Genomic DNA, 12,955 nt, shown 5'->3' on the forward strand with positions numbered 1-12,955 from the left:
CAAAAATGACGTCACCTCCGGTCTTCGCCGCCTCGAACTTTTCTAAGAATTTGACTCGAAAGTGGACAAACTTTTGTAAGAAATTGTTAAAGAAATAGTACGGTGAAAGAAAATTTCAAGCTGGAAAACGCAGTGGAGATGAATTATCAAATTTCCCATCCATAAGCTGCATATAAACCTTAACTTTCCAGGAACGGCGTTAACTTTTGGCTCTAAAGCGAATGCTTTCGAAAAATTTAAGACTTTGTGTGGAAAATTTTCGCGGGAATTGCACAGGAACTGCGCACGCGCGCAGCGTTTGACCGCTGTGAAGCATTCAGTACACTGCTCAAAACCAAAGTGTGTTATCACACCTGTATATGTAGACTACAATGAACCAATGAAGCTTCCAAAAATATATATAATTGATACAATCTTGATGTGTGTTTCACACAAAAGTAATGGGCAACATTTACTAAACTTTATCTTTTTACACTTAATGAATGTAGAGCTGACCAAATGTCACGGTCCCCATCAGTTTACAAATTTCGTCACAGGCAGTAGAGGAGTTCGGTTAGAACTGCTCAATAAAATACGTCTTACCTCTTTGAAATGCACTCTTGCGTATATTTTCCCCGTAATCAGTTCATTATGCGACCCAAAATGCACTCAGTTGCGGCGTTCCAATGCCCGTGCGATCGTTTGGCCGCCATTAATGTATCGACCGCTGACTGATTGGCCTGTGGTCTCTAAAGGCGGCAACGGAGCGCCACAATCAAATCAGTCAGCGGTCGATACATTTCGAACTAATGGCGGTCAAAACGATCGCACGGCCATTGGAGCATTGGAACGCCGCAAATGAGTGCATTTTGGGTCGCATAATGATCTGATTACGGGGAAAATATACGCCACAGTACATTTCAAAGAGGTAAGACGTATTTTATTGATCAGTTCTAACCGAACTCTTCTGCTCCCTGTGGTTATGTTTTCAATGTTTGTCAGCAGGCTAATTATAAATGTTATTCATTGAGGAATTATTTCAAAGTAACAAGGATCGGTCTATTGGTCTTGTTCTTCATCCTGACTCGGTACTGCTCTGTAGGATGATTTAGATTCGCTGCCATCTTCATTTCGACCTGACCACTGGAAACCAAAGAATAATAACATAATCAAGGCTAGGAAAGCAGCGAACAATCTGTATGCTGCTCGCATTCCTATGATTCCGATCAGCAAACCACCGAGCATTGTTCCGCCTCCGGTACCCACACCAACGAACAGACCATTCAGGATTCCTGGAAAAAGAAAGAGGAAGTGATATAAGTTGTTTGCAATCCATGCTAGAGATTTGTGGAGACAGCACTTTTTGATTAGTATGAGGCGAGTAGGTGTCCGGTACATGTTTTGCCAGGCTACTCCCTCCGGATTGGATGCTACTCATTTGCAGGATATATAACCTCTTGGGCATTTTTGCTCTCAAGTTGAACCCGCCATATTTTAACTCCTGGGTAGAGAGTGGCACTATGAGAGTAAAGTATCTTGTCCAAGAACAATGACTTAGGGCTTAAACCCGAGCCTCCTGATCCAGGCCACTATTTACGAGGACCAGATCTCCAAAGTAAAAGCAATTTACTTTAATTTATGAGCGTAGATACTATTGATTTCCCCTATTAGCATCATATGGATATGTGCTACCCCATATAAAATGGTTTTTATATGATATGTTTAGGTCAAATGATTTTGGCATTTGGGTCTTAAATTTTGTAATGGTCAACTGACTGGTCCGAAATTGTGTTTGATTTTAAAGAAAACCACGAGAGCCTACTTTTAAAGTATGAAGCCTAACTGAATTTCCAGAGGGGTTAAGCCTGCGCGGGGGGAGGAGGGGGGGGGGAACTCAAACCAATAAAGCCCTGAAATAATAAAATGTATGGTATCCAGCCCACCAATTTGCAATTAAGGGGCATGAATTATTATTTATTACTCAGTTGTCACTTAAACTTTATCCTTTCTAAATGGATGATTATCAAACAGCTTTCATTTACGCAAGCCGCTAAAATAATAAGGTACTGCTTTACCCTTAACTCGCCAATTATTTGTAGGATAAAAGGGCAACGTATAGACATGGCTTCAAAACCAAAACTGGCAAGGTAAGGTAAAGCGAAACACCAGCAAGGAAAGGCAGGGTTAAACGAATATTAACATTTCCTTGCCAATATTTCATCCCTGCCTAGCCGATTTTTACTGTAAGTATTACTGTAGTATTGAGGTTGTCATCTCAACATCATATTATATGAGGAAAAAACCTCTTTTGCGTTTATAAAACACCCGGGGGGGGGGGTGGGCACTCAAAAAGTTTTATACGGGGAGGCTCCGCCCCGAGCTCTAACCCCTTACCCTTTTATATATCATTTTGACAGAAATTGTACCCCTTTCGTATATCTTTTATTCAAAAAGGTACCCCTTTTATTTACCTGAAAGACATTGCATAGACTTAGAACACGACGTTCTCTTGTCATTTTCATGTAGCGCTTAATAAATTGAATCTGTTCGAAATATTTTTATTAAAGGCCCTTTTAAAAACCTAAATGACAGATTTGCATACCCTTTCGTATACCTAAACTTGTGAAATCCCTACCCTTTTATATACCTGAAGCCTGAAAAAGGTACCCCTTTCAGGCGGAGACTCCCCGCATTTATAGGGAGTACCCCCCGGGATAAAACAAAGAAGTATTATCACCTTGTGATGCAGCTCCCAGACCAATAGGTGACGCAATTGAACCAACATATGCCACACACGCGGTCCAGAAGACGGCGAAAACTCCTCCAATGATAACATAAAATACAATCGCGACCCATGGGCTCTGAGCAAAGGAGAAGCCAACGAACAGTGCTATATATAATGCAAGTCCTGCAGCGATTGTAACAGCGTAGCCAAGGCGCTCCAGGATATAGTTCGCGACGAAGAACGACAGCGCGCTGCAAACGAAGTGTAATGCTGCCGCCAGACCGACCTCGAAAGAGGTCGCTTTGAGATCGTCGAGAAACCACGAGTTAAAATCAGACTGAAATCCATCGCTTATTCCAAGAGAAATCGCTGCAAACCAGAAGGAGATTTTTACACGAGAATTAAACAGGTCCTTGATCCCGGATAGTTTAGATTCTTTTGGTCCGTCACAGTACACGATTTTCACAAAGAAGAGGAAGACAATTGTGATCACCATAAAGGCAGCGAAGAAGTAGAATGCAATAGAATAATTTTTGTGTATCTCGCCGCAGTATTGGCGTGTGTGATGATTAATAACCAGGCCGACGATTAAACTAGTTAACACCATTCCTACAGAACCCCATAAACGTACGCGACCGTACGATTTCCTCTCATCGCCAAGAAAGTCCACAGTGCACCCATCCAAGAGTGGGTGAAGAATCGAGCCAAACAGCTCTCCAACAATAACGAGAACAAGAAGGATGTAAAATATATCCAAAAGCTCGCCATTGTCCACTTGAATGAAATATTTTTCTTTGTTTGGAGTGCTTATGGACGCCGCTAAAACAGTTTCAACAGTAGTGTTTATGTTGATGGTTTTCTCTTGTGGATCAACCAAACTGTTCCTTTTGACAATGTGGGATTCATTGCCAACTGTAACAACACAAACTTGGTGAGTCGGGCGAAAGACTAGAATTAACATATTCTTAATAAGCCAAGCACTTGCACCGAGAAGAAGTATGGCTTTCCTTCGTTTGTACCTGTCAGCGAGGATGCCCCAAAATGGCGCCCCTATTGCTTGGCATAGTGGACGTATTCCAACAAGAAGCCCTGTTTGAGCGGCGGATAAACCTAACTGCTTGAAATACAACGGGATGAAAGTCATCAAACAACCGAACGCGCCATAAGATGCGAAGAACAACATCTTGTAGTGAAACAACTGGACCGTACATCCAAACATTTTGAAACGTTCGAGAAAGCTTGACTTTCCGTTCTTTTCCTCAGAGCTTGTTCCTTTCTGGGCGTTTTCTTCCATTTTGGTCACTGTATTTTATGTTCCCTCGCTGGCTAATCTTACTGGTGTTCTGTTATTACTTCTCAACTTCAGCTGACAGACGTGTAAATACGAGAAAATTATGTAAACGAAATATAAAAGATATGCTAATTTACCTGTCATTTATACAATCATTAGAACTTCTTTTTGAATAAATTTCAATGTGAAATATCAAATGTATATTCACGGTGCTCTGGTGGGGATTTCTTGTCTAGGAAAGTATGTTATCGTATTTAATATTAATTTAGGGTTAAGAAAGATTAAAAGACTACAGATTTATTCAATCTATAGAGCGTTGTTGGCTATGAATTAAACAGTAAACAGTTGGTTGATAAATCAAATTCTTTATTCAGATATTCAGGTAAGAATTGGCCATTGACAAGATATGTCAGTGCTCTCTGTCCATTGGTAGATTCAACTGGTTGTATAATAAATAAGTTTGCTTATTTACCTCGTGAGAAATAGGTCAGCTGATCCATTGTTAGGCGGTTATTAAAAGCGGTGAACAGCAAATGCGAATGTGTAAACGATAAATCGATGTAGTTTTTTAGCCCTATTGGGTGGTTGTTTTGAAAATGAAACTGATCTGGGAAGCCAATCTTCGTTTTTTGCCAAAATACACCATAATGATCGAATATGACCAACGCTTAATTTTTTTAATTTTTAAATGGTCACTTAGTCACAAAGGTTACCATAGCAACGATAGTCGTTTTCTTTTGTTTTTAAACAAGCCTGATTTCTCGAAATCTAGATTGACTCTTGGTATTCATTCACTATGAAAATGGTCTACATTTTGTTAAAAATTTTATTGCAAACATTTCACTCGGAATGTAAAAAGAATTAAATTTAGCATTTATGGTTCAGTGTACAGTAGTAAAACCTTTTAATACATTTACCGGTAAAAGTGTCACAGTTCAAAATGTTAGCAGAAAATCGCTGACAAAGCAATGGGAATACTTTAGACTTAGAGCAGAAGAAACTGAACCTTCTAACAACAATCCTCTGAAATTACATTGACCATGAACAAATGAAAAAAACAGAAAGGCTGACCGTACGGTAGAGGGATTGAACTTGTATATTTTCGTGCCTGACGAAACATTGGAAGAAAATATACAAGTTCAATCACTCTACCGTACGGTCAGCCTTTCTGTTTTTTAAATTGTTCGTATTTATACAATTTGCTGATCAGATCCACTAGGATCCGGTTCTTTGTATAGTCCGTTGGCCCTTTCTCAAGTTAAAAGTGTACATTAATTGATCATGTTCTTTAGTAGTCGCCAGTTTTCCTGATGGTGACTTCAATATACTTGATACCAACTCTTTCTTTTTTGCTACTTTTATAAACCTCAAGAGTAAGACCTTTGCTAAGCAACAGTCGCTTACTGTACTTGGCCGTCTTAATGAAGCCATGCGCAGTGACGCACGAGCCCCATGGCTTATCCAGCTTAATAATGAAGACGAACTGTTCAGGATAGGAGCTTGTACTTGGATTAGGAGCATCCTTATCAAGAGCATATCTGTCAGTCACAGTTTTCCCAGACGTGCCGTTAAAGCCATAACAGGGATAATTAGTGCGATAACTCCATTTATCAACCGTTTCAAAGCCAATGAAGTTGGTTCCGTCCGACACTCCATATCTGATATCACTGTCGCTCGCTTGTCCGATGCTGACGTCATTTGCTACTGTTATTTCAACGGTCAGCGGAATTCCATCTGCCAAGACACCATTGGCCACCAAGGGAACTTTTAGCAGGGCCGCATTGGCGTTTGAGCCTGCGTTGAACGTTATCTGCTCAGCGAGTGTGGAACGATTGCTAAAGAGGTAAGACGCATGTGATTCGAGCCACAAGGGTGTCATGTAAAACTCTTTAAATGTCGCCTGTTTGTAATAAATAAAGCAGTGATGTTATGTTCTTTTATGTGTTGTTTATCGATGGTTCTCTTAGACAATGGATCGGACCATATTCGTATTCTCGGTATTGGACTGGAACTAGCTTGCAGTGGAGGCTGATGCGGGGGAATATAATTAAAAAGAGCTTCATGTCATTTTTGAAAAGATTACCCTCCATTGCAAGCTAGTTCCAGTACAATACCGAGAAAACGAATATGGTCTATTGAGTCATTTCTTAGCAATAATTTTATGCAAGATATCAAACTTCAGTTACAAGACGTACAAGGTTCAAGACCGCAAAGCACACTTTCGGTTTGAGTAAAGTTAATTGACACATCAATCAATCAATCAATCAATCAATCAATCAATCAATTAATAAATCAATCAATCTTTATATCGAGGGTGACACGTAATAGTCTTTCAACTAATAAATTTGTGGCTTTCTTAAACATAATAATAGTTAAAAATCTAGTATAAACAATAATCTAATTAATTATATATTAATATTGATTTTATTTGAAGTCGACCAGTACTATATATAGCAATACATAGCAAATGTTTATAAAAATGGACCATTATTTTTAGGTAAAGTTTTCTACGATACAACAATTTATATTAAGCTAGTTAAGCAACAGACAATTCCACACTATTCTGCCGTGGTTTACGTTTTATACCTTATAAGGGTAGTCGCTGTACGCATGCCCTTCTCTAGATTCATAATCCCATGTGTGCGTGTACCTATCAGCGTCGTTCAGCTCGCAAATCAAATCTTTAAACCGGAAGTTGATGCTTTTACATCGCGGATCGTCGGAACATTTGACCAAGCAGTCACCCAAACCATCTGAACTTCCACTTGAAATCACGTGAGCAGACAGGTACTTTCCTGTTATAGACCGTACTGCTTTGCTACATTGTTGAGACGCGACTGATGTAATAGATATCACAAGCAAGCACATTAATCCTACCAATTCGGTCATGTCTAAGAATTACCTGACAAAAAATAGGCAAACAAATTTAACCTTTGGATGCAGGCGCTTGTGTATTATGTTTCTGTTTCCCCACTAAAATGCTCTATCTTTATGCTTCATTTTTCCCACTAGAATGCTCAGTCTCCTCCAAAAAAGTCACTAATATAAAATTGTTTGAATAATGTTCGTTATACAGAGGCTTTTTTTTTAAATAATTCCAAATTTTTAACAGGGTATTAACACTAACATATATGTATTAACAAACATGTTTGCTTTTGACTTTTGAAGCCTAAAACTGCTGACTTCTCCTCAGGCTTCACTTAGCTGGTCGTAGTTTTGCATTTGACTGTTATTTTCTCTAAAACAAAGTCAATTTTCCGGAAAAATGCCACTAAAATGCTTGAATAATGCATAATGCTTTTGCCTCACTCAAATGCTTGGGTAAATGGTCTTCGAGTTTTTTTTTCACAGTTTTGAGAAGGTGATTTACTCTGCGATACGGAAACTTTCGGTAGTTGTTTATTCATTCCTCGCGGAAGTTTTAATGTATGAATTGTGTGTCGTTGATTTTTGACGTTGCCATTACATGAAGGTTTTGCAAATATCGTCTCTCTTAACAAGGTAACTTCAGCTTTAGACATGTAAATAAGATAAGATATGTGTTTCTGAACACATTAAAGAAACTGAACAAACTTAAGACAAGCTGTAAATGTAGCTATTGTTTATCTTAGACCCACTTATATTCTTATATTTTTATCTTTTTATCCTTGTGCGTTTTTTTCCTATATTCCTTATCACTTGATCCTTTGATTTAAACTTATTATACAGTATGGGGTAAGGGAAGGGGGGTTGTGTTAGTTTTGTCCTTTTTATCATTCAATTTTTAATGGGTGGGATAAATTTTATATACTTTTAATAGCATATACTTTAGTGTATTTTTATTTGAAGTCCTACGTTTTATACATGAGCCTCTGGCTTGGACATTAAGGGAGATCTCGTCCCACGTATGGACATTAAAATTGTATCGTATTGTTATTGTATTACTCTTGTCACTTGTTTTAACATCGTTTCTAATTTTCAAAGTTGTTTTCTTTACCTTTTGTTTGTGGGATTTTCCTATAGATAAAAATACGTGGGCTCGTGTGTGAATTTCTGCAGCTGCTCACCAAATTCGTATTCTTCAGGTTTTTCTGCACATCACGTTTTAATTACATTAATTTTCATTCTCTTTCGCAAAACTACCTAAATACTGAGATCGATTCTTGATCTTTTAAACCAAGTAAAACTAAAATAAAAACACACGAGGCAGTGTACTATATACAGATGTAAACGAATTGAGTATTCTAGACATCACCAGACCAGATCTAGATATAACCAGGTGATAACAGGGTTATTACATTGACGGGAAGTCGGATAAATATGGTGGAAAATTAATTGTTTAATTAACGATGACATTTTCAATTTTATATTTACGTTTAATATTTTCATTTTGCACATTATGTCAGCTTGAAATTTTAAGCTTAAAATTTTAAATAACCAGCTTCAAAATGTCACCTCGTTGAAGTTGTGCTTCCTGGCGAACAAAGTTTTGATTTAAAGTCTCGGAACTGTTCTGTATGCTCAGCACGTGTTGCAAGAAATGGTGTGCCGTTTTGATATTTTCAGTTGTCTCATTCCTCCTTATTTGTTATTTAAGCCAAAAAGTAAAAGAAAGTACACCAATGAAATTAATTAAATGTTTTCTTTTTGATTATTCAAAGCTAAGGCCTATATTTTTTAACATCGAAGAGAGTCAATAAGTACAACGGACATATAATTTATTAAGAGGGCAAAAGACCGTCTGCGGCTTCTATAGCGTTTCCTTTTTAGAGCTTAAAGTCGTATATGCAGTGGATTTTTGATTTCTCAAACTAAACCGAAAGTCGCTTGTTTCTCTAAGATTTGTTCTATACTTAAGACACTAAAGTATATCAAGTCTGCAAGAGTAATATTTAAACCCCAATTTATCGTACAAAAAGGTTGAACGTAATCGACAATTGAAAATTTTGAAAAGACTGAAAAAAAAAATGAATCCCCCATTCTCCTTCCATTAAGTTGAAATCGTCCTTCGTCAAACTATTTTTCTACTTACCCTTAGCTACTGAGAGCTCGAGAGGCCATGCTTCTGCCGTCCTTATCTTAAAACTGAAGAAAAACAACTTTGCTGCCCTTATGTATATTTAAGGATAATTATTTCAAGGCTTTAAGACGTGGTTGAATCTCATCTTAGTGACGTTTGATATTACTGTCATTATGTTTCCGTTTATAATGTTTACGAGGTGAAATTTGCTTTACACATATGGCTTTGCATAATGTCGGTGAAGTTTGAGCGCGCAAAAAATCTATAAGGTAACGATGTAACTTTCGTTGTAGATCTTATGATGTTATTAAATTAATAGATAACTGGCTATGATAACCTGCGATCAGGCATTCTTTTTTTCGCGGCGGAAGGAAAAAAAACGCCTGAGAACAGGTTAGCGCGCAGACGTCTCTCCAATGAGGAGGCGGTTGCACTCAGGCTATTATTAGAGCTTTTAATTACAGAGTTTGAGTGGCAGTTGAAACGGGGTTTTTCAATGGTGGTATTACAAGGAATAAATCTTCGTACGCTTCCTGGCACTTGTTTGTTGAAGTAATTGAGGAAAAGCGTTTTTTTAAGTGCCAAGTTCAAATTTAAATTTAAACTTTTATCCAAAAATGAAGGGTAAAACCCGAAACGGTTGCAGCGGATTTGAATTCGAATTTGAACTTGGCACTTTTAAAACAACACTTTTCCTCAATTATTCACATGGTCTAACGTTACTATAACTGTGGGCTCTCTCTAATCGGAGAGATAGGAGAGCTTTCAAAATAAACGGAAAGTCTATAAAATGGTTATTTAACCCGTAAGGTTTTTCGAAATTTTGAAAAAAAAGATTTACTCTACAAAGCTGAAACTTAGCTGTTCATCCGTCCCTTGTTTGACATTTGACGTTGCCATGGAAACGAAACACAAAAGCACGATTTGTTTATTTTAACATTCCACGTGCATTCTGTTTTGATTTTGCATCAGATTCCGTTATTTTGTGACTTTCTAAGGAAATGTTGAAATCCAAGATGGCGGCTCTATGACGTCACAGCCAATTAAAATAAGGTCATCTTGTAGAGTAAGCTACGGGCTTTCTACTCAGTGCAAAATAATTTCGCTGCGCCTTAATTGAACGAAAACTTCGGGGAGGGGTTCAAGTCCCGGCGATCTTTTTACCCTTGGAAACTTTAAAGCTGTATTACAATAAGCAACTGCGCAAAATGACTTAAAATTTGTAAAAAAAAAAAGAAGTCAGTTATAATTACAGCTGTTTGCTTGACAGGTTTCCTCGCTTCTCCATTTCCTTTGACATCAAATTCGGAGGCACTAGCAGTTATTTTCAGCATTATCATATAAACATATTACTCTAGTAGAAAAATCTTTTAAAACATCGTTTTGCAAAGGACTCTGATATCGTTTTACAGGCGTACTTTAACAACATGCAAACGAGAGCGAAGAAGAACAGCAAAGTGAGACTTCCTTTTAGTTTTTATACCTTGTTTCCTCTTTCTTCTTTGAATCAATATAATTAGTCGCCGTAGAAAACAAATTGTAGATGCTAATGCGATAAAATATTATGGAATTACAGATATACATTATGCGATTTGTGGTAAATTTTTCCCGCTTTATTATGTCAATAGCAACAAGACTCACGAATATGAAGGTCTTATTTTTAAGTATTAATAATAAAACCTACTGACATTTACGTACCTGAACTTTAGCGGCTATTTTATTAACAAAATGTGCTGGTCGGTCAAGATCTTGTTTTGAGGAGTGTGGATCGCTCCGCGGTACGAATACATTCATTAAAGCTTGCAGCAGCTACTACCTTATATAATAAGCTATTTTCGGAATTTAACTTAAACGTTGAATGCCGACATTCTGTCAGAAAGCTGACAAAAAACCTTAATGGACTAAAAATATTAATATTAATTTTAGTTGTTCTGTCATCGGGTTAAACTAATAAGGCGTCAGCCTAAAAAAATAGTCGCGATAACGTACCAGCACCTGTAACACTGAAAAAGCGCCCTTAAGTGAGGGTGAGAGTTTTCTTTTTTAGGCAATCACGTTTTTCTGGATTTCCCTTTCACATTACTTGCAAATGAGCAAGGACGCTACGAAGATGTGTTTTGCGTTTAGGCTCCACTGCATTACCATATGTCGAGTCTTGTCAGGTGCTAGTTCTATAGTTTTAATAAAAAAAAAAATGCTTCCCCAAACCGTTTTATCTAATTTCCTTTTTACAGTAATTGAGAAAATTCTCGCGCGTATGCGACCAAAGAGTAAAAAGAAACTGACACTTCTAACTGATCAATCCTCAATGTACAGTTGCCACCAGTTTATCTAAGGGTAACCTTAATATACTTGATACCAACTCTCTCCCTATTGGTACTTTTATAAACCTCAAGAGTAAGACCTTGACTGAGCAACAGTCGCTTCGTATATTTTGCCGTCTTGGTAAAGCCTCCGCCATGCGCAGTGAAGCACGAGCCTTGTGGTATGTCCAGCTTAAGAGTGAAGACAAACTGATCGGGGTAGAAGCTTGCACTTGAAATAGGATCTCTTTTAGCAAAAGGTTGTATGGCCGTAAGGGATGATCCAGAGGTGGCCTGTACCTCATAACAAGGGGAGTGGGTGTCATTATTTCTTTTATCTACCGTTTCAAATCCAATAAAACTGGTTCCGTCCGACACGCCATATCTGATATCGCTGTCGTATTTTTCTCCGATGCTGACGTCATTAGCTACCGTTATTTCAACGGTCAGCGGAGTTGCATCTGTCAAGACACCAGCAGAAACCAAAGGTACTTTTAAAAGGGCAGCGTTTCCAATTGAGCCTGCTTTGAACGTTATCTGGTCAGCGGTTGTGGTGCGAGAGCTATCGATGTAAGACGCATGCGCTTCAAGCCATAAAGGAGTCATGTAGAGCTGGGTAACTGTGACCTGTTTAAATTAAATAGAGTGTGTGATATTGTGTTATTGTATACACAGGTGATATGATATTACAGTCATTATAATATATTGATGGGCTTCTGTCGCTAGTAATACGTATCTCGCAGGACCTCGCTCAGGCCTCCTACGCAACGTTCGTTTGAATTGTCACGCAATCTTTCCTCCCCAACGAACGACTAAAATAAACCGCTGTTTCCGTAGACCAATCAAAGCGCCCTTTCAAATCCTGGAAGTGACCCTGAGTGCCAGATGACTAGAGGAAGGATTGCATGGCGAGCCAAAAAGGCGATTAAAGTAAGCCTAGAGGGCAAACCAAATTTCTATATTTGAAGACCTGACCCTCGAAGAAAATTTGTGGTTGAGAAACTAAAATTAATTGCAAGTTTGCTAGAGTGTCGATCTTACCTTAACAGCCGGGTAGTCACTGTACGCATGCTTGTCACTAGGTCCATAATCCATTGCGTGCGTGTATATATCGGCGTCGTTCAGTTCACAGAACAAATCATTAAACCGGAAGTTGATGCTTTTACATCGCGGATCGTCGGAACATTTGAACAAACAATCACCTAAACCATCTGCACTTCCGCTTATTATCACGTGACCAGTCAAGTACATTCCTTTTATGGACCGCACAGATTTGCTGCATTTCATAGAAGCACTTGAAGTGACAGCTATGACAAGAAGCCACAGCAATCCCACCATTATGTAACTCATAAAGTTTATACCTGGTAGAAATTAGAAAAATATTTATTCACTATTTATACTTTGCAACTCGTTTAATATCCTGAATGGAATCAATATAATCAATACGGACCGAGTAAGTTAATTTAATAAAACTTTAATTACATTGGCTTTTTTACAACACTTCGCTGATAACAAAGCCTTATTTATTTTATTTTTATTTTATTTATTAGATTTCCCAACATTACAAAAAATATTTACAACAAAAAAGATAAAATATATAATAATAATAAAAAAATAGTGGGAGGATAACAGCAGGGGGAAACTGAATTCCCATGTAA

At 37.9% G+C, this 12,955-nt stretch overlaps 3 protein-coding genes across 3 annotated transcripts; all 3 read right to left on the reverse strand.

The window, feature by feature from the left end:
- Window positions 1-386: 386 nt before the first annotated feature.
- On the reverse strand, window positions 387-4,125 carry LOC144662896 (major facilitator superfamily domain-containing protein 6-like). The gene is made up of 2 exons (XM_078523832.1): window positions 2,717-4,125; window positions 387-1,271 (listed from the first exon to the last, which is right to left on the reverse strand). The coding sequence occupies exons 1-2, from the start codon at window positions 3,996-3,998 to the stop codon at window positions 1,039-1,041; spliced, it is 1,515 nt and encodes a 504-aa protein (XP_078379958.1). The 5' UTR covers window positions 3,999-4,125; the 3' UTR covers window positions 387-1,038.
- A 1,158-nt stretch (window positions 4,126-5,283) lies between these two features.
- On the reverse strand, window positions 5,284-10,761 carry LOC144664313 (uncharacterized). The gene is made up of 3 exons (XM_078525415.1): window positions 10,693-10,761; window positions 6,582-6,897; window positions 5,284-5,895 (listed from the first exon to the last, which is right to left on the reverse strand). Exons 2-3 carry the CDS (start codon window positions 6,882-6,884, stop codon window positions 5,284-5,286), a joined length of 915 nt encoding a protein of 304 aa, XP_078381541.1. The 5' UTR covers window positions 6,885-6,897; window positions 10,693-10,761.
- Window positions 10,762-11,314: 553 nt separating this feature from the next.
- On the reverse strand, window positions 11,315-12,726 carry LOC144662233 (uncharacterized). Its single transcript, XM_078523002.1, has 2 exons — window positions 12,339-12,726; window positions 11,315-11,924 (listed from the first exon to the last, which is right to left on the reverse strand). The coding sequence occupies exons 1-2, from the start codon at window positions 12,645-12,647 to the stop codon at window positions 11,322-11,324; spliced, it is 912 nt and encodes a 303-aa protein (XP_078379128.1). The 5' UTR covers window positions 12,648-12,726; the 3' UTR covers window positions 11,315-11,321.
- Window positions 12,727-12,955: the final 229 nt, after the last annotated feature.

This window comes from Oculina patagonica, chromosome 8, assembly GCF_052425735.1.
Source record: "Oculina patagonica isolate OP01 chromosome 8, crgOcupat, whole genome shotgun sequence".
NCBI classification, from domain to species: Eukaryota; Metazoa; Cnidaria; class Anthozoa; order Scleractinia; family Oculinidae; genus Oculina; species Oculina patagonica.

Bases quoted from the DNA above. Each gene is read 5' to 3' on its own strand.
- LOC144662896 (XM_078523832.1), bottom strand. From the start codon at position 3,998: ATGGAAGAAAACGCCCAGAAAGGAACAAGCTCTGAGGAAAAGAACGGA. The intron at 1,272-2,716 runs GTGATAATACTT...TTCTTTTTCCAG, and splicing joins TCTGGGAGCTGCATCACAAG to GAATCCTGAATGGTCTGTTC.
- LOC144664313 (XM_078525415.1), bottom strand. From the start codon at position 6,884: ATGACCGAATTGGTAGGATTAATGTGCTTGCTTGTGATATCTATTACA. The intron at 5,896-6,581 runs GTATAAAACGTA...TATTACAAACAG, and splicing joins ACAGCGACTACCCTTATAAG to GCGACATTTAAAGAGTTTTA.
- LOC144662233 (XM_078523002.1), bottom strand. From the start codon at position 12,647: ATGAGTTACATAATGGTGGGATTGCTGTGGCTTCTTGTCATAGCTGTC. The intron at 11,925-12,338 runs GTAAGATCGACA...TAATTTAAACAG, and splicing joins GTGACTACCCGGCTGTTAAG to GTCACAGTTACCCAGCTCTA.